The sequence below is a fragment of the Salvelinus alpinus genome, chromosome 14 (genome assembly GCF_045679555.1).
Source record: "Salvelinus alpinus chromosome 14, SLU_Salpinus.1, whole genome shotgun sequence".
Classification (NCBI taxonomy): Eukaryota; Metazoa; Chordata; class Actinopteri; order Salmoniformes; family Salmonidae; genus Salvelinus; species Salvelinus alpinus.
This window is the reverse complement of record NC_092099.1, coordinates 29288658-29314323: the sequence shown is the minus strand read 5'-3', so window position 1 is coordinate 29314323 and position 25666 is coordinate 29288658. Positions and strand designations below refer to the sequence as shown.

Here is a 25666-nt window from a genome sequence, read left to right as displayed (position 1 = left end):
AATATTTGAGATTCTTCATAGTAGCCACTTTTGCCTTGATTTACATTTACATTTAAGTCATTTAGCAGACGCTCTTATCCAGAGCGACTTACAATTGATGACAGCTTTGCACAACCTTGGCATTCTCTCAACCAGCATTCTCTCAACCAGGAGTTCCCACATATGCTGAGCACTTGTTGGCTGCTTTTCCCTCGCTCTGCAATCCGATTCATCCCACCACACCATCTCAATTTGGTTGAGGTCAGGGGATTGTGGAGGCCAGGTCATCTGATGCAGCACTCCATCACCCTTGGTCAAATAGCCCTTACACAGCCTGGAGGTGTGTTGGGTCATTGTCCTGTTGAAAACAAATTATAGTCCCACTAAGCCCAAACCAGATGGCAGTGCTAATATCTTTATATGTCTTTGACAGGATGCCAGGCTCATGCTTTTTAACAGCGCTCTAGTCTTCCTAGTTGAATATGTACAGACTTGTAGTGTGAATTATTCTGAAATGAGTGCTAGTGCTCCCTCTCTCTCTCTGGGCTCTCTCTGTGATATCTCTTTCACTCTTTCTCTGGGCTCTCTCTGTGCTATCTCTTTCACTCTCTCTCTTTCTCTGGGCTCTCTCTGTGATATCTCTTTCACTCTTTCTCTGGGCTCTCTCTGTGCTATCTCTTTCTCTCTGGGCTCTCTCTGTGATATCTCTTTCACTCTTTCTCTGGGCTCTCTCTGTGCTATCGCTTTCACTCTCTCTTTCTCTGGGCTCTCTCTGTGCTATCTCTTTCTCTCTGGGCTCTCTCTGTGCTATCTCTTTCACTCTTTCTCTCTGGGCTCTCTCTGTGCTATCGCTTTCACTCTATCTCTTTCTCTCTGGGCTCTCTCTGTGCTATCTCTTTCACTCTTTCTCTCTCTGGGCTCTCTCTGTGCTATCTCTTTCACTCTCTCTTTCTCTCTGGGCTCTCTCTGTGCTATCTCTTTAACTCTCTCTCTTTCTCTCTGGGCTCTCTCTGTGCTATCTCTTTAACTCTCTCTCTCTCTCTGGGCTCTCTCTGTGCTATCTCTTTCACTCTGTAAATCCTACTGTTATCAATAAATTATGTTGAGGTGTGAGCACCATCTTAACCTGTAAAAAACATTTATTGTCAGACTGGATGCCATGTCTTGGTGTGTGTGTGTGTGTGTGTGTGTGTGTGTGTGTGTGTGTGTGTGTGTGTGTGTGTGTGTGTGTGTGTGTGTGTGTGTGTGTGTGTGTGTGTGTGTGTGTGTGTGTGTGTGTGTGTGTGTGTGTGTGCGACTGTATGTGTGTGTGTGTGTGTGCGACTGTATGTGTGTCTACGGTATGTGTGAGAAAGAGAAAAGGGTCAGTCCAGACAGATCTATTCTAGTAGACAGAATTGTGTCAGATTGGCAGTCTCTTCAGACTCCATGATAACACTAGCTCACATGAACAGCCAGCTAGCTTCTCACGCTACAATCTGTCTCCTCTGGTTAGTTTGCTGACTGGCTCTGCTAACAGATGGAACAGGGAGAGGAGTCTAGTAGGTGAGAGAGAGAGGGAGAAAGTAGTAGAGGAGCGGAAGATGAGTGAAGTAGAAAGGAAAAGTTGAGTTGGGTTACATGGTACTCATAGACCTGCCGCTTCGCTCCGTCCTCCTTTGGGCACCTTCAAGGGCAGTATGGATGATGTCTGAGCTCAGAGAGGAGGAACGGCTGGCATGTGACCTCACGGCAGACTGTTGACCTCCACCAATCAGATCCGAGGAAGAGGGATTGAGTGGTAGGCTTGCTATAGGGGTGGGGTGCAGCGCCCAGCCCCCTGGTGCCCTCGGCAGGAAATAACATCACTGTCTGCGGCAGTGAGCGAGAAAGAGTCACTGATAGTCAAACAATAGTTACATTGTGCGTGTGTGTTGCCTAACCCCCCTCCCTCTCTGTTTCTGTGTAACAGAAGGATGAGGTGTATCTGAACCTGGTACTGGACTATGTTCCTGAGACGGTCTACAGAGTGGCCAGACACTACAGCCGAGCCAAACAGACCCTACCCATGGTCTATGTCAAGGTTTGTGTGTGTGTGTGTGTGTGTGTGTGTGTGTGTGTGTGTGTGTGTGTGTGTGTGTGTGTGTGTGTGTGTGTGTGTGTGTGTGTGTGTGTGTGTGTGTGTGTGTGTGTGTGTGTGTGTGTGTGTGTGTGTGCGCGCACACTGTTTCCATCAAGTGTGTCCTTGTCCTCTGCTCTCCATTTCTAATGTGTGCATGTTCTCCTGTGTGTGTGTGTTGTAGTTATATATGTACCAGTTGTTCAGGAGTCTGGCCTACATCCACTCGTTTGGGATCTGCCATCGGGACATCAAACCCCAGAACCTGCTGCTGGACCCCGAGACGGCCGTGCTCAAACTCTGTGACTTTGGCAGGTCAGTTTAAACTATGTGAAAGAATCTGCAGTTCTCATTAGCTTTGATTGGTTTTGATGATGATTATGACAGTGATGTTATTGATAATGATGATGATGATATGACTGATGACGAGGATGTTGAACATGGTGATGATATTGATGACTATGATGATGAAGAGTGACTGACAGTGTGTGGTGGTGATGTTGTGTCCACAGTGCTAAGCAGCTGGTACGCGGAGAGCCCAACGTGTCCTACATCTGCTCTCGCTACTACAGAGCCCCCGAGCTTATCTTTGGTGCCACCGACTACACCTCTAGCATAGGTAGGCTAACTGCTAAACCCCAATTTAAATTAATATACACCCTAGCATGGATAGGCTATCTCTAGAGGAAGTATGCAAATCACAACATCTTCCTGTTTATGCTCCGCCCCCTCTACAGATGTGTGGTCAGCTGGTTGTGTGCTAGCAGAGCTGTTGCTAGGGCAACCAATCTTCCCCGGCGACAGTGGAGTGGATCAGCTGGTGGAGATCATCAAGGTACTGATACCTGCCTGTCAGTTCTGGTGTTTGCCACCCAATTCTCTCTTTCATCGAATGAAAGTTGTCTCTCGCTCTCTCTCTCTTTCCCTGTTGTTCGCAATTGACCCTCTCTTCACGGCTCACGCTCTCTGTCATCTTCTCTCCCTCCCTTGTCTCTTCTTCCCCCTGTCTCCCCCTCACCCTCTTCTCGTCTGCTGTCTCTGTGCTGTAGGTTCTGGGGACACCTACACGGGAGCAGATCCGAGAGATGAACCCCAACTACACTGAGTTCAAGTTCCCTCAGATTAAGGCACACGCATGGACTAAGGTGAGTCAACAGGTACAGGAACTATTTTACTACTCTACAATCCACCCCCTCCCCTAGCATCATTTCTCTGTGCTCGCCTCGTCAGCCTGCCAGGCATTCATCTCTGCCATCTCATTTAATCTGTATCCCCCAATTATGAAAATCAATTCACCTAGGAACTTCATGATGGGCCCCACCTAGATCTGTAAGGACTGGATAGGTGTAAGCAATATGGTAACAACTCCATCTATCCAGTAGGCTAGCTGGGGTTTCTACCTAATTGCTTACAACCATCAGGTTCTTTCTAATCTGCAAGGGCACATGAAGTCATCAGGGCCCGGTTTCCCAAAAGAATCTTAATGCTAAGTTCATCGTTAGAACCTTCGTAGGAGCATCGTTAAATCTCAGAGCTGTTTACCAAAACCATCGTTATTAACGTTGCACTTGAAAACGCTCGTAATCTAACGCCTGCCTCAAATCACTCGTAGAACAGCTAAGTGCGTTGTTAGATGCTTTTTGCCCTCCCGCATCACTTTATACACAGAAGATCTCTGCTAAACATAGAATCACATGGTTTATCGTCTCTCTGCGGCCACCATAACTGCAGAACAAAGTTGATTACAAATACAAAGTTACCAGTGTCTTTACAATTGATACAAACAAGCAACGTATAAAAAGATGCTTCAGATGAATGACTGCATTCAAATATAAACAGTAGGCTATAGCCCTATTTCAATCATATTGAAATAATGTACATTTCATGCTCAATTGATTGCTATTTCTAGGTTACGGTCTGTAATTTATCTTAATATATTTCATGATGTGTAGCCTAAGGTGTGCAATGATGTGCCGAATTGGTGCATTTCTATTGGGTAAGCATTAGAATAAGCTGTCTTCGATTTGCAGCCGTAGGTTTTAATATCTCTCTATGAGCTGATTCGTCATCAGTATTGTGAAATATTTATAATGTTAAGGAATGATTTAAATGTAAAAAGCTGATCCGAGCGCAGCGCCCCCTTTCTTTCGATCCTACAGTATCGATACATGCTCCAACAATGTACTTAGCGATGGTTCTCTATGCGTGGTGTTTTGGGAAACGCATGTTACATCTTCATCTGTTGTAGGAAAGATGCATCGTTAAAACTTCTTGTGAATAGGGGGCGCTGTTTTCACTTTGGGAAAAAATCGTGCCCAAATTAAACGGCCTCGTACTCTGTTCTAGATCATACAATGTGCATATTATTATTACTATTGGATAGAAAACACTCTGAAGTTTCTAAAACTGTTTGAATTATATCTGTGAGTAAAACAGAACTCATTTGGCAGCAAACTTCCATACAGGAAGTGAAAATTCTGAAAATGAGGCTCTGTGTCAGGGCCTGCCTATTCAACTGGCTTATATTTATGGATCTGTATGCACTTCATACGCCTTCCACTAGATGTCAACAGGCAGTAGAAGGTTGAATGGGGTGTCTAGCTTGATGTGAGGCCGAATGAGAGCTTTTGGAGTGACAGGTCCGCTCTTTTGTCAGTAGTCAGCTGCGCACAAGGGAACCTAACATTGTCTTCTGAAATGCGTTCGGTTTACACGACGAAATGCTCCGGCTCTGATTTTATTGGATACATATGAGAAAAACATCATAAAGTAGGATTTTTCAACCGAGTTTGACCAGTTTATTCAACGTTTATTGGGACTTTTGGAATTTTTCGTTCCATGCGCAAACATTTATTGGACACGTGAGCTCCACATGGCTAGCCAAAGTTGCTAATTCGACAGAAGAAATGGACATTCTAAAACCAAACAACGATTTATTCTGGAACTAGGACTCCTTGCACAACATTCTGATGGAAGATCAACAAAGGTAAGAGAATATTTATGATGTTCGTATTTTTGTGGTAAATGTTGGCTCCAACAAGGCGGAGAATATGTGAGCGCTGTCTCAATACTGCATGCTGTATGTTGTACTAAAGTTATTTTTTTTTATCTAACACAGCGGTTGCATTAAGAACCAGTGTATCTTTCATTTGCTGTACAACATGTATTTTTTAGTAAAGTTTATGATGAGTTCTTTGGTTAGATTAGGTGACTGTCCAAAATATCTCCGGAGAATTTTGTGCATTATGGCTACGTATTCACAATGTAAAACCAGGATTTGTAGCTCTAAATATGCACATTTTCGAACAAAACATAAATGTATTGTATAACATTTATAAGACTCATCTGATGAAGTTGTCCAAAGGTTAGTGATTAATTTTATCTCTATTTGTCGGTTTTGTGAAAGCTATCTTTACGGTGAATACATGGCGTTGTGTGTTTGGCTATTGTGGTGAGCTAATAGAAATATATATTGTGTTTTCGCTGTAAAACACTTAAAAAATCGGAAATATTGGCTCGATTCACAAGATGTTTATCTTTCATTTGCTGTACACCATGTATTTTTCATAAATGTTTTATGATGAGTATTTATGTATTTCATGTTGCTCTCTGTAATTATTCTGGCTGTTTTGGTGCTATTTGTGATGGTGGCTGCAATGTAAAACTACGATTTATACCTCAAATATGCACATTTTCGAACAAAACATAAATGTATTGTATAACATGATGTTATAAGACTGTCATCTGATGAAGTTGTTCAAGGTTAGTGATGAATTTTATCTCTATTTGTGGGTTTTGTGAAAGCTACCTATGCGGTGGAAACATGGTGAAAACATGGCGTTGTGTGTTTGGCTATTGTGGTGAGCTAATATAAATACATATTGTGTTTTCGCTGTAAAACATTTTAAAAATCGGAAATGATGGCTGGATTCACAAGATGTTTATCTTTCATTTGCTGTATTGGACTTGTGATTTCATGAAATTATATTATATAATATCCCTGTCCCGTTAGGCTAGGCTATGCTAGTCAGCTTTTTTGATGAGGAGGATCCCGGATCCGGGAGGGAGACTCGTTAGAGGTTAAAACACTTGTAAGCCTAAGTTCCATCACTATTGGGAAAATGGGCCCTGGTCAGGTCAGTGATAAATTCAACGAAGGGAGTTAGGGAAAAGGACATTGTCCAGTATTTGAACAGGGCCCAGCCCTGCCCATTGCTCCAGCATTGGATAACCCCTTTAGCCAATAAGCAGGCAGTGTTGTAGAGCAGGTCCTCATGGTGGCGTTCCAGACTCCACCTTGTGGTTGTTCTGTAGTACTGCAGCCCCATAGCCACCCAGTCTCAAATCAAATTGTATTAGTCACATGTGCCGAATACAACAGGTGTAGACCTTACAGTGAAATGCTTACTTACAAGCCCTTAAGCATGAATGCAGTTTTAAGAAAGTACCTAAAAAAAGTAAGAAATAAAAATAACAAATAATTAAAGAGCAGCAGTAAAATAACAAAAGCGGGGCTATATACATGGGGTACACAGTCAATGTGCGGGGGCACTGGTGTCGAGGTAATTGAGGTAATATGTACATGTAGGCAGAGTTATTAAAGTGACTATGCATAGATAATAACAGAGAGTAGCAGCAATGTAGAAGAGGGGGGCAACGGAAATAGTCTAGGTAGCCATTTGATTAGACGTTCAGGAGTCTTATGGCTTCGGGGTAGAAGCTGTCTCTGTGCTGATCTAGAGTCTCCTACCCTGCCGATGTAGGGCTGGGCCCTTTACACTTGAACTGAAAAAATATAAAGGGCAATTTATGGACAAACTATTTTAATATAATGTATCCAAGCGTACTAACCCCAATAGTTAAGTTTATACTATATTTATGTATACCACCCTCACCTTTGTGATGACCTCAGTCTGTTAAGATAATATCTGTAACATAGGAAGTAATAATGACATTCTCCATTTCATATCAATAAGCAGAAACGGATAAATTGATAACCGAAATCCATAGTCTTTACACCCCTCTCACACCTGCTATCATGACAACATACATCTTTGTGTGCATGATACTAGCTTTCAATTGATTGGTTAACTGATTCCAGTCTAGTCTTTGTGATTTAGCTCCTTGACTCTTGTCCTTGCGTGTGATTGGCTGCTAGGTGTTCCGGCCCCGTACGCCGCCGGAGGCCATCGCCCTGTGTTCTCGGCTGCTGGAGTACACGCCCACCTCGCGCTTCACCCCCCTGGAGGCGTGTGCACACTCCTTCTTCGACGAGCTGAGGGACCCCAACGTCAAGCTGCCCAACGGGCGAGAAAAACCCTCCCTCTTCAACTTCACCACGCAGGGTACTGCACTCTGTCTGTTCTTTTACCTTTCTTTCATCCCAGTTTCATTGGTAGTACAGAGAGACTTATTTCAGTGTTTGAGTTGACTGAAAGACAGTTACTTCTCCTTTATGTATAATGATGTCTCTGTACTAATGCTACCTGCTGTCATCTGTGTGTGTGTGTCACCTGTGCTTGAGGTGTGTTTTGATGTGTTTACCTGTGGTGGGTGTAATCTGCTGTGATCTGGTGTATCCTGTCTCTCTCACAGAGCTGTCCAGTAATCCCTCGCTGGCCAACATCCTAATCCCCGCCCACGCCCGCACTCAGGCCGCCGCCTCCACCCCAACCAACGCCACCGCCACCACAGGTCAGACCCACATTCCTCCATCCCTCTCCATCTTCCCTTTATTTTCTCTCTCTCAGGAAAATGTCTTATTAAAACACCTGTTTTATCATTGATAAACATATGAATGGATGTGTAAATTAGTGAACAATCTTTGTCTCTCCTGTCCTCTTCCCTAGATGGTAACAGCACAGATCGCAGCCCTAACACCATTACTGCCTCGGCCTCCGCCTCCAACTCCACCTCCTGAACCCCCCCGCCCCAGCCAGGGGTGATGCCAGTGGAGGGATGATGACATGGCAGGGTTTAAAGCAGATGACAACTACAACAACAACATCTAGGTGTTTGATTTCTGCAACCTACTCCACTGTGGACATCTTTATTGTCTGTTAGAAGGAAGGAGTGGTGGGGGACAGGGGGAGGCTGATGAAATATAAGAGTATTCATATATAAACGTACCCTATATACACAATACTAGCCTGCTAATGTTTCCAAGAGGACAATCCTACGTATCAAAGTAGTTAGCTGACCCCACACCCTCCTCTTCCCTGTCCACAATGAAGCCCCCCCCCCCCCACACACACACACACATTCACATGAGGGATCAGTCCCTTCCTCATGCCCTCTCCATACCCCACCCCTTCATGTTCTCATCACTTCCCCTCTGACCCCTTACCTCTGACCCCCTGCTTGGGATGTCTACCCTAGCTCCTCTTCCTGTAGTGCATGGCTTGAGTAAGGTTAGGAGTGCCTAGAGTGACCTTTCACCTTTTACCGCTGCATTGACCTCCACACTTCTGCTAATTAGGCATAAGACACACACACACACACACACACACACACACACACACACACACACACACACACTTAACATTCTTACAAAGACACCCCATGCATGAAGGTCCTGATATATGTGGACACGGATGTCAGAGGTTTGCTCTGGGTTATTTTTAAACGGTTAGCGAACAGTTCTATTATGTTTTTATTTTTGTTTTATATTCTCTGGGCTCGGGTTGGGTGGGATCATTTAGATTGATATGTGTGACATGTCTCTGGTTCTGTGTGCTTGTGTTATATATATATATATATATATATACACACAGTTTATATATTATGTTGCATTATGTACAAAAATATATATAGATATATGAAACTTCAATGGTTCAGAATCCATAACGGTAAGTTGTTGGCTCACAGAGCAGGGGCAATATTTGCTGCTGCCTAAAGACATGAAGAGGCAAGGTGGTGTGATCTCTATGGCTGGAAAAGCCTTTTTTTCAGCAGTCACTTTACTATTTCCCTGTGTGTCATCATTTGTATGTTAAGGCTGTAGACCGGACTACATATTGTTCTATTACTGAACTTTCTCTCTCCATTGATCATGTCACTGTGTAGTAGTGCTGTCAGTGTCTAGGGGATGTCTCCCCCACACCTGCTCTGTCTTTAGATGAAGACATTTTAAAGTCATGCATACTTTTTCTTCAACTCATGTGCCAAATTCCAAATCAACAGCTAGCGTCTACCCACTAGGCACTTGATTTGGAATTTCAGACATGGTTTCTGGCTAGATTGCGAGAAGTGTTCTTATCTAGGCCTCTGTCACTCCTGGCTCTCTCTTATTGTGACCACTGACTCAGTGTTTGTCTAATATTAATCTGTTGGTCCAACGTTAATTTAACGTTAGTCTAGCGTTCTTCTCTTTCTCTGTATCTCTCCACCTGGACCACACAACCACCTCACTGGTACAGGCTCTGAGTCGAGCGTCTTACTTACCCAGACATATATGAAAACACAACTACACAATGTGTATATGTACAGTTCATATGCTCCTCACCAAATCCTGACTTATGTATGTTGTATTTTATGTTGTGATCGTAGTATGTGTGTATATGCAGACCCATGTACTGTTTATGAGCAAAAACAAAGATATGGGGGAGAAAATAAATGAAAATAAGAAAAGATCAGGGCAATATGTTGGAGATTGTAGATGATGATGATGCTATATGCAGCCATATAGTTCAACCTTTACCTGTACAGTACAGTAGATAACAAGTGTATTGTAACAATAACTAGTCATGTATAGTGTATCTATAGTTTGGAGTGCCTTTGCTTTCATACACCTTCGCTTTGCCCCCTCACCTCCTACCCCCTTCCACAACATAACCTTGCATCCCTCTTAGGTGCCGTTGAATGACTTGCTGCCCCCCTCTCAGAGCTCAGTTTCAGTCTAGCGTTGTACCAATGTTAGATCAACTTTAGCATTTTTCTCTTTCTCTGTATGTACACATTCTCCTTGGTGTCAACATGTCTTCTTCATCCTCTGTTTTCTCTATGTTAAGGTTATGACAAATCTGTAAAAACATACATATATTGTTTGAGATTATTGACCTGATTTGAAGCAAAGTTTGCTTGAGTTCAATGTTTTTTTTTATGATTTCACTAGGATGCACAAATATTTTACACACACACGCACACTGTATCCAGTGTTTAAGTAGGGGTATGGGGATTGCCTTTTAGGTCAACAGTGTCATATACACATACATTAGAGTACAGTATGTATTCAGTCAAAATGTTGCTTCTGGTATCAAAGCCATTAAGCCAATTGATGATATTGATTTTGTGACAAGCCATTCTCAGAGGAAATGCTGTACATTCTCTTTTCTTTACCTCCTTCCCTCCCTCCCTCCATCTGAGGGATATTCAGTATCACCCAAGGGGTTTGTCATGCCTCACACCAATCCTGTCCCGCTTGCTGTAATATTTGCTTTCATTGACATGTTGCTATCTATCCCATCACCAGGTCTGTGACCACTCCCCCAACTCCAGTTCAACCAGAGTGAACCATGTCAAATCACATCAAAACCGTTTCAAACAGTTACCAAAAAAAGAACAAGGATAGTGGACTATAAAATATACAGACTATGGCTTCGCGCACACTCTCGTGGCAGAAGAATATGCTATCTGGATTTAAAGAAAAAATAATAAAAGATAAAAACCCTGTATAACAATACTACTACTAGTACTACTTGAATGCCTCTGTTTGTGACTGACATTTTTATTTCATTTTGAAATGTTTGTTTTTATTCTGTGAAGGTATGCTAAATGTCCACCCCTGTAAATACTTTCCCTTGCGTGCCCTGAGGAATAGTTCCCTGGTACTGTCATTTGCATTAAATAAAGAGTAGGATAGCCTGGAAATGAACTAGTCTTTGCCTCTGTCCGTTTGTTCTCTCACTCTGTGTGTGTGTGTGTGTTGTTTGATCCAGTGGCAATGCCCTGTTGTGATGTCTGGTGTAGAACCAAGTATGTTCAGTAGAACAGCAGGCTATAATGACCAACAGCCCAATACATGACTTCCCATCCACTTGATCCAGCCACACATTCTACACTTCTGTGATAGTCAAACTTGCTCTTTATTTGAGGGTTAGATACAATAGAGCACTTCAGGTTGATATGACACTTTAAATATAGAATTCATTTTTGGTCACATGTGTTTTACATATAACAGCTTTCCAACAAAAGAGCTAAGGCTAAGGCCACACAGACATTCAAACGCATTTTGCATTTTTGTCGGTCAAAAGTTCTACTCATCTCAACTGTTTTCCAGACATCTTGTGTGTTTTTTGACAGACACTCATCTGGGTTGTCAATCATCCACTAACGGATGACTTTCATTGAAAAATTGTCACAATCAGTAAATTTCAGACAGAGTAAAATCTCTGTGTGGCTATACCCTAAATTCAACACACCTGGTCTTCCACGTTGGTTAAATCAAAAACATGAAGTGTATGCAGCACTCCAGGACCAGCGTTGCCTACCCCTGGATTAGATTGATGATTTTATCTCACATTTAACGCTGGAATCCATAGTGGTGAAACTGCCACGTCCATTTCGCAATATTACAACAACAAAGACGTTACTTCAAACAACAATGTTTTTTTCCCCCATGTTATATATTTTTATTACTATGATGCTGGATGCTCATTTCTTCAAAACAAAAATACTAGTGCCACTGGGGCGGCCAGTGGCGATGTTTCGCCTATCGCGGATCTCATCTTTAAGGAGGCACTTGACCAGATTTATTAAGGAACGAGATTACAGCAGCCAATTAGTGTTTTTCACAGTAAACAAAATCACTCCTTAAATTCTGTAGGAACAATAGGGCACAGATAAATCCCTTTGAATACACATCATGTACTGAACAATGTCCTTTGTGCATTCCTGTATAAAAGGATTTTGGATTAGTGCTTTAAAAACAAGTCTGAGTCTTTGAATTTTTTTTTGAATTGGCAAGATGCCTACCGGTAATTGAATTACGGCTAATAGAAAAATAGAAAAAAACATACAAGCATGCACACAATGAATATGAAACGCATAGCTCTTTTTTTCGAGCATTTTCACAAACAGTCATATATTTTAATTAAATAAAAGCTTAATTCTTGCCACATAGGCAGTTTTACAGATCTTTGGATCCATGGTTTAGATGTCTCTGTTGATCCCTGTTACATTTTTTGGGCATCCATCCTATATCAGTCTGAAGATGGATGATTTAGCTAGCTGTCAAAGTGATTTTGGTGTCCTTGTTGAAACCTGTCTGTGTGCGGCTGTCTCAGGGGTCCTTGCTGACCACCTGCAGGATGAGTGGGTCAAATGAGTTGTCTGGCTGGATGTCCAGAATCTGCAGGACCTGTTTGGTATACTCCTCATTCACAGTCCTCATATCTGTCAGACACACCAGAATGTTAGGGTACAGCAGGCTAGGGGGACAGGAGGTCACTATGAAGACATAGCATCACTACCCACTGGTCACAGACGTCAATTCAACGCCTATACCATCTTGGTTCAACATCATTTTATTGAAATGAAGTGGAAACAACGTTGATTCAACCAGTGTGTGCCCAGTGGGGAGGCGCATTATCCAACGGAATACTTTACGACACATGACTCTGTCTCATGTCTCAATGAAATCCAATATTTCAAATGAGACTCACTGTTTCTCAGGCTTGGGCCTCTTAGAGTCGACGTGGACCTTCAGCACGATAGCCAGCTTCTCCTGCAGTCAGTCAATCACATTGTGACCGATCACACCCAGGCGATCTGCCAATCAGGACACAGCATTTTCAACCACATAAGCATTTAGGGAGCAAACTACTACTGTCTCTGAAAGTCCTTTATAATTTAAACTAAGTTCACTGTCTTTCTTCACTAGTTTGGATGTACTTAAATGTATTGAAAGCAGGAAGAACGAAGCAAAGTCAGAGCATAGTAATGAGTGTGTGTGTGTGGCCTAATGTTTCCTGGAGAGAAGAGGGAGATGAGAACACTCCTGCAGCTGTAGGTTCCTCAGGGTGTAGTGGAACCGCATTAGAAGGTCCAGCAGGTGGCGCTGAAACCCAACTACTACAGAGAAAGGGGGACGAGGGGAGGAAGAGAGCAAGAGAGGGAGGGAGAGAAGGGGGAGGAGAGGAAGAGGGAGATTTAGAAAGGGGTGGGAGTGAGGAGGGTGAGAGAGGGGGAGACGGAGTGTGGGGGGGAGAAAGAAAGAGAAAAAGGGTTCAGAGGGAAGCGGTACAGAGAATTGAGAGGATGGGGTGTGTAAGGTGATGGAGAAAATGGAAATCATAGACAAGAAAGAGAAAGTGTGGGAATGGGGTAAAAAAGAGAGACATGCAAGAGACAGGGTATTAATGATCTACAGTCATGTGATGTGATAAAGAAACTACATCAATCTAATAACCCTCACTATGGGCTAGATTCAATCTGCGCTATAGCGTGATTGACATTTAAAGTCAACGTTTCTACGTTCACGTAGACTGCACTCACAGTGAATGAATGTAGGTCTATTATCATTTCTACACAATTTCGAAACTCATCCATGCCTTCATCTTCTCTCAGATCGGCTATGGCAATGCACTGTTTGATGGCCTCCCAGCCACAGCACCATATAGGCTCCAACTTATCCAGAACAGTGCTGTCAGGTTCCTGGCCAGGACCAAGAAGTCAGACCACATCACCCCGATCCTGGCCCAACTCAACTGGCTACAAGATCGGCTACAAAATCCTCCTGCTTGTATTTAAAGCCTTGAATGGATTGAGCTCCATCTACATCAGCAACCTCATCTCAATCAGCAAGCAACCTAGCACTCTCCGCTCAAGCCACTCTCTACTGCTTCAAGACCCCAAAATAAGCCTTCCGAATATGGAGGACCGAGCCTTGTGCTCCTTGCCACTCACCTATTGAATGCTCTCCCTGACCATCTGAGAGCTCACTCTGAACTTTTAAAACGGGCCTTAAAACCCACTTCTACAGAATGTATTTTTTATAGTGCTAGTCCCAATATAAAATGTATTTAGCACCTAGCCCACTACTGCTATTTTATCTGCCTTGATTCTAAATGTGTTGTTTTTATTGCCAGTGGCAACGGTAACCAGGAGGCTGTTGTCCTCATCAGAGCCATCTATAACCTCATGAGGGGCAGCCCAATTCTGATCGTTTGCCACTAATTGGTCTTTTGACCGATCAGATCAAATCTTATGCCAATAATTGGGCAAAATATCAGAATTGAGGCTGCCTGTGTAAACGCAGTCATGGAGACGTAAACAGATTGCCTGTTGGAAGGGGAGGGGATCATTAAACAGGAACCTTCCCACTAGCCATGATTGGCTGAGATAATGGTTGGGCTGGACATGCCAGTAAATGAGTTTGGATTGGTCTCCCATATAGTGTGCTTCTGTCTATAACGTGAGCTGCTCAGTATGTGTTGATAGTCCTTTCTACCTAACTTTAGCCATCAAGAACTACAACATTTCTGCTACTTTTCTCAACAACATTGATGCCCTGAATTTAGCAGGTGCTATCGACAGATCAGTTGGAGAAAGTGATGGGCTACTTTCTGCACACGCCATGGTCAGTGTGAACCAGAGTGACTTGACACAATGCTGTCCAAACAAGATGTGGCTACAAACAAAACTGAGTTAGTTCCAGTTTTTTGGTCTTGATTTACGGCTAGGCATAAGCTTAAGGGTAAGGTTAGGTTTAGGTTTCACATTTTAAGGAGATAAATTGTAGAAATAAGTGGGGTTTATGACAACCACAGCCTCCCCCACACTATACTCATGGGACGACATGTTTCGTAGACAGTAGCCTGTAGTAAGAGCCTTTAGTAACATGACCCATACAATACATATATTTGATCTAGTCAACTTCTGACCCAATGACCCATGAAAAAATATCTTAGACTCAGCTTTTTCAAAATTCTTATCAACTCACTTTATCAAGCACAGCACGTAAGAACAAGCCAAACACAATGATAATGAAATACAGTTTTATTTTAGCAAAAGCATGACACTGAACTCTTTGGAGATGCATTGCTTGAAGAAACACTAAGTGTTTTCTCTACTGTTGAGAAATGAATCTATTCTCAGCTGGTTCTTTTCTGCTGTGCCTCTCCCACCTCCCTGCGTTCCTCCTCTCCCCTGCCTGCTCCCTCCAGCTCCTGCTCCACATGGATTAGCATCTCCTCCAGGAGCTGGCTGGAGGCCCTGTCCGAGGGCGAGGGGGGGCGCTGGGCCCCAGGGGAGCCAGGAGGAGGGGCCACGGAGCTCTCTTCATCCCCGTGGATGATCTGGTGAGCCGCCTGGAGGTGCCTGCGCTGGCTCTGACGCACTGGAGGAAGGAAGGGGAGGGAGAGAGAGAGAAAGAGAGAGAGGAAAGGAAGGAGAGACAGAGAGAAAGGTAGATGAAGAGATAGAGAGAAAGACAGAAGAGACTAAAGGATTATTATGTAATTATTATTGTGTTACTACGCTATCATGTATTATCAGCATGTGATGGTATTGGGTGCTTTGGGAATAAACGGCCTACCTCTGTCTCTGACGTTGATCTTCTGCACCTCAGGGATCAGGAAGCTGTACACCAGCTCTGCTACGATCTCCTCTGACTGCAGGCTGCTCCGACTACACACACACACACACACACACACACACACACACACACACACACACACACACACACACACACACACACACACACACACACACACACACACACACACACACACACACACACACACACACACACACACACACACACACACGGGGACAGCTTTTACATTGTGCAATACAAAGATACAGAGATACAGTGTGTATGGATGGTATGTTAGATGGCGTGTGTGTCAGATAGGAAAATATGGTGCCGGACAATTGAGAAATCTGCCGGACCCATATGCAGTGGGTGCATAACCTGATTAGGGTGTCCACCCACAGCACTCAGAATGACAGAAATCACATTTAGATTATAGTAATTCATATTAACAGAACATGCAAGTCGAGGATGCAACGATGTGCGTCCTTCTTACTGAATTCTGATGTGCACTTTGAAGATGTTAGAATAACTGTCCACATTTACTTTTCCTCATCAACAAGACCAGTAACCAACAGCAAAATCACCAGCCTGTCAATCTAATATCCCCAGAATAGAAAGGTTTACATATTCTATTGGTCAGCTTGTGGAGAAAGAAATAGCCTATTCAAACAGACTACAATAAAAAGCAATGAGCCTAATGCAACAGATCAGAATGTTTAGCTTAAAATGTTGATCAACTATTATTTCTTCATATTATAAGCGATGTGCACAAAGCAGTAGGCTACGTGTGAATGTTCATTCCATAATGCAATTAGCTGGAGAACACTGTTGTCTAAAGAGCACCGCACATGCGAGTTGTTTCATGTGACAGAGACGAAAATATCCGTTAGAAATGTAGAAAGAGAGATCTAACAGGCTACTTTGAAGCTAGGTAAGGTAAGGTAAGACATGCCTCATAATATCTATTAAAATGTTCATGTTTCAAACAATTAAGTACATTTCCAAAATGCATAGCTCACTGCAAGGTGGTGTGTGAAGCGCTGATGAAGCTTGCCTTCCGTTGTCATTTGAGATGCTGACACAGCAGCTCTCGCGCTGTCTGACAGATTTTCAGCTCAAAGGCTCTGTATGTGTACGCTGTATTCGTATGATAAATAAGATACACAACAAATATACTGTAGCCTATACACGCCAATTTAATTCCACTAAATTACGCAAATTGACCTATAGACCGCTAAGTATGACCAGTCAAATGTATTTACATTGACTGGTATTTCCATCAATGAATAGGCTAAAAAGCATTATATCACAATGGTATTTTTTATTATTCTTCTGGACAATTGGCTAGGGACAATTTTAGTTATCAGCTTTTCTATGTTTTTATAGGCCAAAAGCCAGCTATTACCGGCTAACGGAAACCCTGGTGTGTGTGTGTGTGTGTGTGTGTGTGTGTCGTACGTCTCCTCCATGGCGTAGGCGATGTTGTTGACCTCCTCTGCCACTCTGCGTATCTCCTGTCTGGCCTGTTGGTCTGCTGTCTGGTCCAGAGTCCCCAGGATGATGTCCTCCAGGTACAGATCTACTGTCTCCTGATGAACCCTCATCACCTACAGGACAGTACAGACATTACACACGGGCGTGCGCATGCAGGCAGACACATGCACACATACACGCAGACAGACAGACACCTGTTTGAAGATCTCATCCTCCTCTCTACGTCTCCTCTCTTCCATCTGTCTCCGCCCACTCTCCTCGGCCTCTCGGAGGCGCCTGTCTCTCTCGGCCAATAAGGTGAAGGCATGGATCCTGCGTTCCTCCTGTAGGCGAATCAGCTCCTTCGATAGGAAGTCCAGCATGTCCACAAGCTCCGCCCCTGCCACACCTGCATGGTAACCCTCCACTAAGGATGCCTGGGACAGAAAGATGGGAGAGTGAGGGATGGGGGAGGAAGAGGTGTCTGTACCTGTCTGTGTGTGTGTTTTCTCTCTCACCTTGTGTGTGTGTTGCTCTCTCTGTCTCTGCAGAGCCAGTGTGAGCTGTGTGTCTGCTCTCTGGAGCTCCTGCTCCTCTCTCTGCAGGGCATGAGTGGTTCTCAGCTCCTGGATCAGCTCTAGACGCTTCTCCTTCCCCTCAAACATCTGACACACACACATACAGATAGACAGCAGCGCACAGAGATGGCATCCCATAACATCAGACAGACACAGAGAAAGGTTGGTTTATCATAGAGCTTATCATTCTCTTCATAAAAACACACCTGGTTCTGAATGCTTCTTCCCCTCAGCAGCTTCTGCAAGTAGATGACAGCCAACTCTCTCTCCTCGTCCCCCTGGAAAAACACCGGAATGACAGGGTGAAGAGAGAATGAAGAGATGTGCTACAGACCACATAGTGAGTGAGGGGGGATAGTGTACATCTCCAGACGGTGTGTTGAGACAGACTGTACTGTACCTCAGGGGGCTCGTCCACCACTGGGGTCTGTGGTCGAGGAACAGATTTCTCTGTCTTAAAGAGGAAGCGCAGTGTCTTCTTCTCCTCCACACGAGTCTTCTCCTCCTTCAGAGCCTGCAAATGGAGGGACAAAAATAGTATTATACATCTTTTGAGTGTGTGTGTGTGTGTGTGTGTGTGTGTGTGTGTGTGTGTGTGTGTGTGTGTGTGTGTGTGTGTGTGTGTGTGTGTGTGTTTGTGTTTGTGACCTGGTGTGTCTTCATGAGCTCCATCTCTCTGCGTGCAGAGCGTTTGACGAAGCCCTTGCTGACTTTGGGTACGGGGGCTTTGATACATGGCTCTGTCACTGAGACCGGAAGTCCCGCCTCCAGCTCCAGCAGACCTGTGATTGACAGATAGGAAGAGAGCTCACTACCTTCTATCTTAGCCATTTTGATGATCTGGCATTATTAAAACACCATCACGTTGAGATTCAGGGCCTGTATTCATTTTTCTCAGAGTAGGAGTGCTGACCTAAGATCAGGTCCCCCATGTCCATGTAATCTTATTCATAATGATCTTGAAATATCAAACTGATCCTAGATCAGCACACTCAAACCTTTGTAGGTATCAAGGTAGCGGCTCTTGACCATGTTGCATTGGGAGTGGCGGTCAGGGAACAGGCCGATGCGGGACAGAGGGGCGTACGTCTGAGATGAGTAGTTGGAGTAGTCCTTGATGATGTCACGGCGCTTTAGCTTTCCCTCCACATTCTTTCTTTTTGCCGTCAGCTTCCTCATTGCTGAAAGAGGAGAGAGAGGGAGGGAAAAGAGAGAGAGAAAGGGGGAAGGAGAGAGGGAGAAAGAGTGGAATAGAAGGAGAACGATAGAGAGACAGTTAATCTTTAAGCCCTACTGTTCTCATCGTATTAAATCAAAGTTAAAGGGAAGGTTAGAGGCGTTTGAACACTTATCAGAGTATATCACAGTGATTTATGACATGCAAAATGTAAATACGCAGAATTTCTATGCATCATTGCCTTAGACAAAAGTCAGACATTGGGTGTTCCTCAAAATGCATTCTACCGTCCTCCGGGCACACAAATTGGACCAAGAGAGGGTTGGAATATGAGTCCAAATCAAAGTATGCTAAACGGAGCAGGGAGGGCACTTGTCGAATGCGTACTCCGTTTGTACATATTTTTAAGCATGCAACGATGCAGGCTTCAAAGGAAAGTATACAAAGAAATATGACACAACCACGTAAAAAATTACGCAAAATGTATTGAAAACACTGGTAGCCATTATTTGAGCTGAAGCGAGAGAAAATACACTTCAACTTCAGAATGAAATGTTGCCTATTCACATCTCATATGTTGCCTGACTACAATATTTTATCTTGATATGTTAATAAATACATGCTGTGTAAATTTTGGCATGTTTACCTGCCTACGTACCGTAGATTACAAGCCCATAATAAGTCAATAGGGCTAACTGGCTAGCTACTACTCTTTGAGTATATCTTGTTTTGTCTCCATTGCCATTGTCCTAGCTGGAAGACGGTTAAGTGAATGAGTAAGTCCCAAGTCCATATTAAGTCAATAGGGCTAACTGGATAGCTAACTAGCCACGAAGAATTGGTAGCTACCCACATAACATTAGTTTTAGGTTCTTTTTGCCTGTTTAACTAGCTGGCTAGCTAGATTATTACGATGTACATATCTAGCTGATAATTACGAAGTAAAACGTTTGCTCTGTGTATATCTTGCTTTGTCTATTGTTGCCATTGTCGTGGCTGGAAGAAGGTTCAGTGAATGGGGAGGTGCAGCGTGAGTTAATACAGTAGGGGGAGTGCGTGTGCTCCTTAAATGTAATGTTTTATACATTCTCCACACTCTCATCCTCACAAGAACGTACTCAAAAGAAAGTCGTCGGAGAATGCACTAGGAGCACGAAAGTGTGGAGCACGGTAGAACGCATATTGAGAAACACCCATTGTCTTACAGATGATGTAGTCATTGCGTATCTTGCTCAGCTTGCTCTCCTTGTCTCTCTGGTGCTGGGAGTACTTGAGGTCCAGCCTGTCCACCGTGGCCTCTTGCTGAACCTCCTCCCTCTGCCTCAGTAGACCCATCAGCAGGGCCAGGCGAGCCTCCTGCAGCCTGGGGTAGAATGACAGTGGGGCAAGGGGAGGGAGAGCAGAGATGGGTGGACAAGGGCAGGAGGGAAAGAATAAAAAAAAGATGGTAGAGTAGTTGAAGCTGCTTGTGTGGTGCATTCCTTCCTTTATTCTCTCATTCCCTCACTTCTGGATCTCGTCCTCCCTGAAGGCCCACTCCTTCCTCTCCATCTCATCCATCATCCTCTTCCTCTTGTCCAGTTGACTCAGGTCGTCCATGGGGGGCAGGGTGGCCTCCCATGCCCGCTTCACCCTGGTTCGCTCAATCATCTCCACCTCCGCCAGTCCCGCCGGAAGACCACGACCTGTGGGGGTAGAGGGAGAGAGATAGGGTCAGAGGAGTCAAGGTGATGAGGCTATGGTAAAGGGAGTTGTGTAGTGTTGGAACATGTGTGAGGATGGGTCAGAATGGCCTGTCCTGCAGTATAAGTATTGTAGAGGTGCAACAGGAGGTGAAGCGGTAGGGTCTCTGAAGCTCGTATGTACCCCATGTCAGTGTGGCCAGTGTCAACAGCTCTGGGGGGGCCGTCCCGGGCCGTACCACGTATTCGGGGGTGTAGGGGTCCGTCTGGGCCTCACTGTCCCTGTAGTCAGTCTGCACTCCCATGGTGCGCTGGAATGGAGTGGGCAGCTGCTCACTACCCCCCTCCACTGTAGAGTATGGGTTAGCTCTGAGTGGAGGGAGGAAGGGAGAGAGAGTGATAGAGAAGAGAGGGGTTCCTAATATGTTTACAGCATTTTTCAGGGGACTTTGGCAGCATGACTTACTTGGGCAATGCAAAGACCACATCGGGGGGAACCTGCTGTGCAAAGGGGATCAGGGGGCTGAGGGAGGGAAAGGAATACAAAAAACATAATCAGAAACAATCAATGTTTTACTTTATTATGGGATAAGGCTTCAACACTACACACTCAAACAGTCAAATCCATCTGAACTGATACAAAAATCATAACTACTGGTTTTAATTGGTTCTATTTTTTACAGAGAAAGATAACACGTTGGTCTGCTGACATTCTATCCAGTGACCATGCCGCTGGTGCTACAGTGAGGATAATGACGGTTGTGTGATTTGACTCTCATGATACAAATGACCTCTGATGCTGTCATGACTTGATGCCTGAGTCTTCCTTCAGGCCCTGGTGTCCTCTCTGACACCATTCATTATTTAACCCTTGATCCCACAATGTCCTGCTGCCGCATTACGGGTATGTGCTCTCTCTCACCACTTGAAAAACTTCCAACGATCAATGCCTGAAACGCTGCTGTCTTTGCGCCCTCTGACCTGAAACTGAGCACCAGGAATGACCCTAACAAAGAACAAAAAGACAAACATATGCCATAATAATCAAGTAAATCAAGTATATGAAATACAGTACATTACCAAAAGTATGTGGACACCTGCTCTTAAACATCTAATTCAAAAATCATGGGCATTAATATGGAGTTGATCCCTTCTTTGCTGCTATAACAGTTGTTGGAACATTGCTGCAGTGACTTGCTTTCATTCAGCCACGAGAGCATTAGTGAGGTTGGGTACTGATGTTGGGCGATTAGGCCTGGCTCGCAGTCGGCATTCCAATTCATCCCAAAGGTGTTTGATGGGGTTGAGGTCAGAGCTCTGTGCAGGCCAGTCAAGTTCTTCCACACCGATCTCAACAAACCATTTCTGTATGGACGACGCTTTTTGCACGGGGGCATTGTCATGCTGAAACAGGAAAGGGCCTTCCCCAAACTGTTGCCGCAAAGTTGGAAGCACAGAATTGTCTAGAATATCATTGTATGCTGCAGTGTTTAGGTTTCCCTTCACTGGAACTAAGGTGCCTAGCCCAAACCATGAAAAACAGCCCGCAACGATTATTAGTCCTCCACCAAACTTTACAGTTGCCACTATGCATTGGGGCAGGTAGCGTTCTCCTGGCATCCGCCAAACCCAGATTCGTCTGTTGGACTGCCAGATGGTGAAGCGTGATTCATCACTCCAGAGAATGCGTTTCTACTGCTCCATAGTCCAACGGCAGCAAGATTTACACCACTCCAGCTGATGCTTGGCATTGTGTATGGTGACCTAAGGCTTGTGTGCGGCTGCTCGGCCATGGAAACCTATTTCATGAAGCTCCCGACGAAAAGTTATTGTGCTGACGTTGCTTCCAGAGGCAGTTTGGAACTCGGTAGTGAGTGTTGCAGCCGAGGCGATTTTACGCGCTACGCGCTTCAGTACTCGGCAGTCCCATTCTGTGAGTTTGTGTGGCCTACCACTTCGCGGCTGAGCTGTTGTTGTTCCTACACATTTACAATTCACAATAACAACACTTACAGTTGACCGGGGCAGCTCTAGCAGGGCAGACATTTCACGAACAGACTTTTTGGAAAGGTGGCATCCTATGACGGTGCCACGTTAAAAGTCACTGAGCTCTTCAGTAAGGCCATTCTACTGCCAATGTTTGTCAATGGAGATTGCATGGCTGTGTGCTCAATTTTATACACCTGTCAGCAACGGGTGTGGCTGAAATAGCCGAATCCACTAATATGAAGGGGTGTCCACATACATTTGTATATATAGTGTATGAATTTAACTTGAATCTATCTACTTCAGTATCCAAAGATTTATTTACTGTAGGGATAGCATGTGTGTGTCTGTGTGTGTGTTACCTTGCCAGCTGCTGAACTGCCTCTCTGCGCTGCTCTGTGTACCCTCGCCAGCGGCGGTCAATAAAAGTGGGCACAGGGTCAGTGGTGTCCAGACGCAAGGCGTAACGAGGGTGGTGAGGTAGGTGACTGAACATGGACCCATACTCTGGAACCTTCCTCTGAGCAGGGGGACATGGAGAGAGGTCTTTCACAGGGTTAGGGCTGTTACGGTGACCGTATTTGGGTTACAGGGTTACTGTCAAATTATTGGGTTAATAATATTAACATTATTTCACCAGGTGTGAATTGAATTTCTTCTCAAAATAAATCCTTGCAGTTATGCACGATATGAAAAACTGTCATGGGAACCAGAGGTCAGGAAAAGTCCTATTAGGTATTGCATTAGAGTCATGGACACATGTGACATTACTGACGAATGAAGAGAGCGATAAGCATTGATTGTGAATCTGTAATCACATGAAAGGTCATTTGAAAGTAAGGGTTTAGGTCAAGGTTGCTATGCTAGCTAGCTAACGTTGATTAACTTACCACCCGGTCCACGGATGCATGTGCCTTGAAGCTGGCCCTTGCATGGTCCATTTCCCCGGACACAGTATATACGGGGTCTGTAATGCAACATCCACAACAAAAACAGTTCATGTTCGGTTGCAAACTGTCTAGATAATTATTGCAAACCAGCTAACTTACCTAGCTAACGTTAGCTAACTCACCATATAGATAGTCGTGTACCCGCTGTTGTGTAAAACCTTTGTTGGTTTCATTTTGCTTATTAAATGTTCGAGTTACTGATATACTCATTTTTGCACCGATTTAAAACCACTTCATCAACAAACAAAAAAATAGTAAGAGGATAGATAGAAAGCTATCAAGCAAAGTAGCTAGCTACTGTAGGCAGCTGTCAAACTTCAAGATCTGAGCCACATCGTAACCATGGAGATTGTAAACTGCCCTTCCTCGAGACGCTAATAATTTTTGCCTGCTTGGGGGCAGTATTACACATAATTGCAGGCTTGTGTTTTGGCCACCATTTCATCACTCTTGGTTAATCATCTTAATTTAAAATCAGATGCGGGGGAATTGTATATATTTTTTAAATTATATTATATTATTGAATAGGCTTCTCTTCGAACTTTCATTCCTGTACATCTGATGTCAGAAGTTGTATTTGTGTATTTGGGTCAGTGATGCCTTTGTCTTTCCCACAGTTTGGCTAAAGTAATCAGGAAAGAAAAGCTGTCAGTGCAAAGAAAAAGGAGGCAGAGTGGCAACCAAATGGAAAACATGACTAATTAGGGTTTATGCATCTCTGCAACACCACATATGGCCTTTGTGGTTCATGTGTTTGAAAAGAACAACACACACAACCACCTACTCACCCACCCACACAAAGACACACCATATGTTCTACTATCCTTCTGGGGACCTACAATTGATTTCTACTTACAACTCTTACCCTAATTCTAACCCTAAGCCTAAACCTAACCCCTAAGCTTAAAACAGCTTGTGGGGGTGTGGGAAATGTCCCCACGAAGGAACATTTTCAATATTTTACTATCCTTGTGGGGACTTTTGGGAATTTCTGGTACGAGGATAGTAATACAAGCCGACACACACACACACACATTTTTCCACTAACACTTTACCAACAAACGCTATGCAATTACTGTAAATGACAACACATAGCGGTGATCGCAATCAGGGACATCAGGGTAGAATTAGCATAGCCTGTCCACAAGGCCGCGGTCGGAAGTCATCGTTTTGACAGTTTGCTCCGTCTTATTTTCTTTTTCAGAAGTTATAGGTGCTTGTGATAGCTGATTTCAGTCCACCGTTTATGTTAGCTCCTTGGGGACTCTCCCCATGTCCATGCAGTTGTATTGTCACTATGGCTTTTGTGATTGTCACGGCAGACTCCACTCAAGGCACTGTGTCAGTTCTGGGAATGGACTGTGACTCTGCCTAACTGACAGGAAACTGCCAAGCTCTATCAGAGAAGAGCAGAGAGCATCCACACACACGCATGCACACATGTACCCAAATGAATGCGAGCAGTGATCATCGTTAATGAGAATGTGTTTACAGCACTGTTAGGTCCAGACTGATCTATACAGGACCAGTCTCAACACAGACTTGAAACCCTAAAAGAGAACTGAGCGTCAATACATACGAAAAATGATGTTTGAAACCTGCTGATTCTAAGACATTGGTTTGAAAAGTGGTCAGCAAGAACAAAAATGACAGCCAAGTTTACTCTAATGAAATGAATATCTTCATCTGGTTCAGTTGGTCAATGCCTGTATGCATAGAGGATCAAACGATACCAAAAGTACAGCCAAGGAAAGGGCTTAGGACTATATAGTAATGGTCTGATGTGTTGGTGGGTATGTGTGCGGTCTACTACAGAAACATTTCCACAGGCCAAATTACATTGAACAGTTCAGCCACAACAACATTAACACCACAAAATCAAACCACAAGGTCAGGAGAGTCATCTCTGTAATCACATGGACACACACCAACCGGACAAACAGTTTATGTGAGTGAATGACGTGTGTGTCTGTGTGTGTGTGTGTGTGTGTGTGTGTGTGTGTGTGTGCCATGAGTCAATCAGAGGAAGCTGGGGGAGGAGCTATAGGAGGACGGGTTCAATGTAATGGCTGGAATGGAATCGATGGAACGGAGCCCAACATGTGGTTTCCATATGTTCGATGTGTTTGATACCGTTCCATTAATTCCATTCCAGCCATTACAATGAGCCAGTCCTCCTATAGCTCCTCCCACCAGTATCCTCTGGAGT

The 25666-nt window shown here is 44.1% G+C and overlaps 2 protein-coding genes across 3 annotated transcripts in view; one reads left to right on the top strand and one right to left on the bottom strand.

Annotated features, from left to right (window-relative positions):
* LOC139538719 (glycogen synthase kinase-3 beta) overlaps window positions 1–10949 on the top strand; it is a 41232-nt gene extending 30283 nt beyond the window's left edge. Inside the window, exons 4-11 of one of the 2 annotated variants that reach the window (XM_071341103.1) lie at window positions 1931–2041; window positions 2262–2392; window positions 2590–2696; window positions 2815–2912; window positions 3127–3234; window positions 7236–7422; window positions 7673–7771; window positions 7927–10949. In XM_071341103.1, coding sequence (XP_071197204.1) covers window positions 1931–2041; window positions 2262–2392; window positions 2590–2696; window positions 2815–2912; window positions 3127–3234; window positions 7236–7422; window positions 7673–7771; window positions 7927–7997 — 912 coding nt within the window. In that variant the 3' untranslated portion in view covers window positions 7998–10949. The remainder of the gene's footprint in view (window positions 1–1930; window positions 2042–2261; window positions 2393–2589; window positions 2697–2814; window positions 2913–3126; window positions 3235–7235; window positions 7423–7672; window positions 7772–7926) is intronic. The other variant, XM_071341104.1, reaches the window with a different exon arrangement.
* A 4109-nt stretch (window positions 10950–15058) lies between these two features.
* On the bottom strand, window positions 15059–23780 carry cfap91 (cilia and flagella associated protein 91). The gene is made up of 17 exons (XM_071341102.1): window positions 23580–23780; window positions 23398–23474; window positions 22870–23027; window positions 21444–21527; window positions 20988–21044; window positions 20706–20890; window positions 20347–20524; window positions 20045–20202; window positions 18661–18843; window positions 18311–18444; window positions 18063–18176; window positions 17869–17940; window positions 17603–17749; window positions 17300–17521; window positions 17070–17218; window positions 15612–15703; window positions 15059–15413 (listed from the first exon to the last, which is right to left on the bottom strand). The coding sequence occupies exons 1-17, from the start codon at window positions 23665–23667 to the stop codon at window positions 15169–15171; spliced, it is 2343 nt and encodes a 780-aa protein (XP_071197203.1). The 5' UTR covers window positions 23668–23780; the 3' UTR covers window positions 15059–15168.
* Window positions 23781–25666: the final 1886 nt, after the last annotated feature.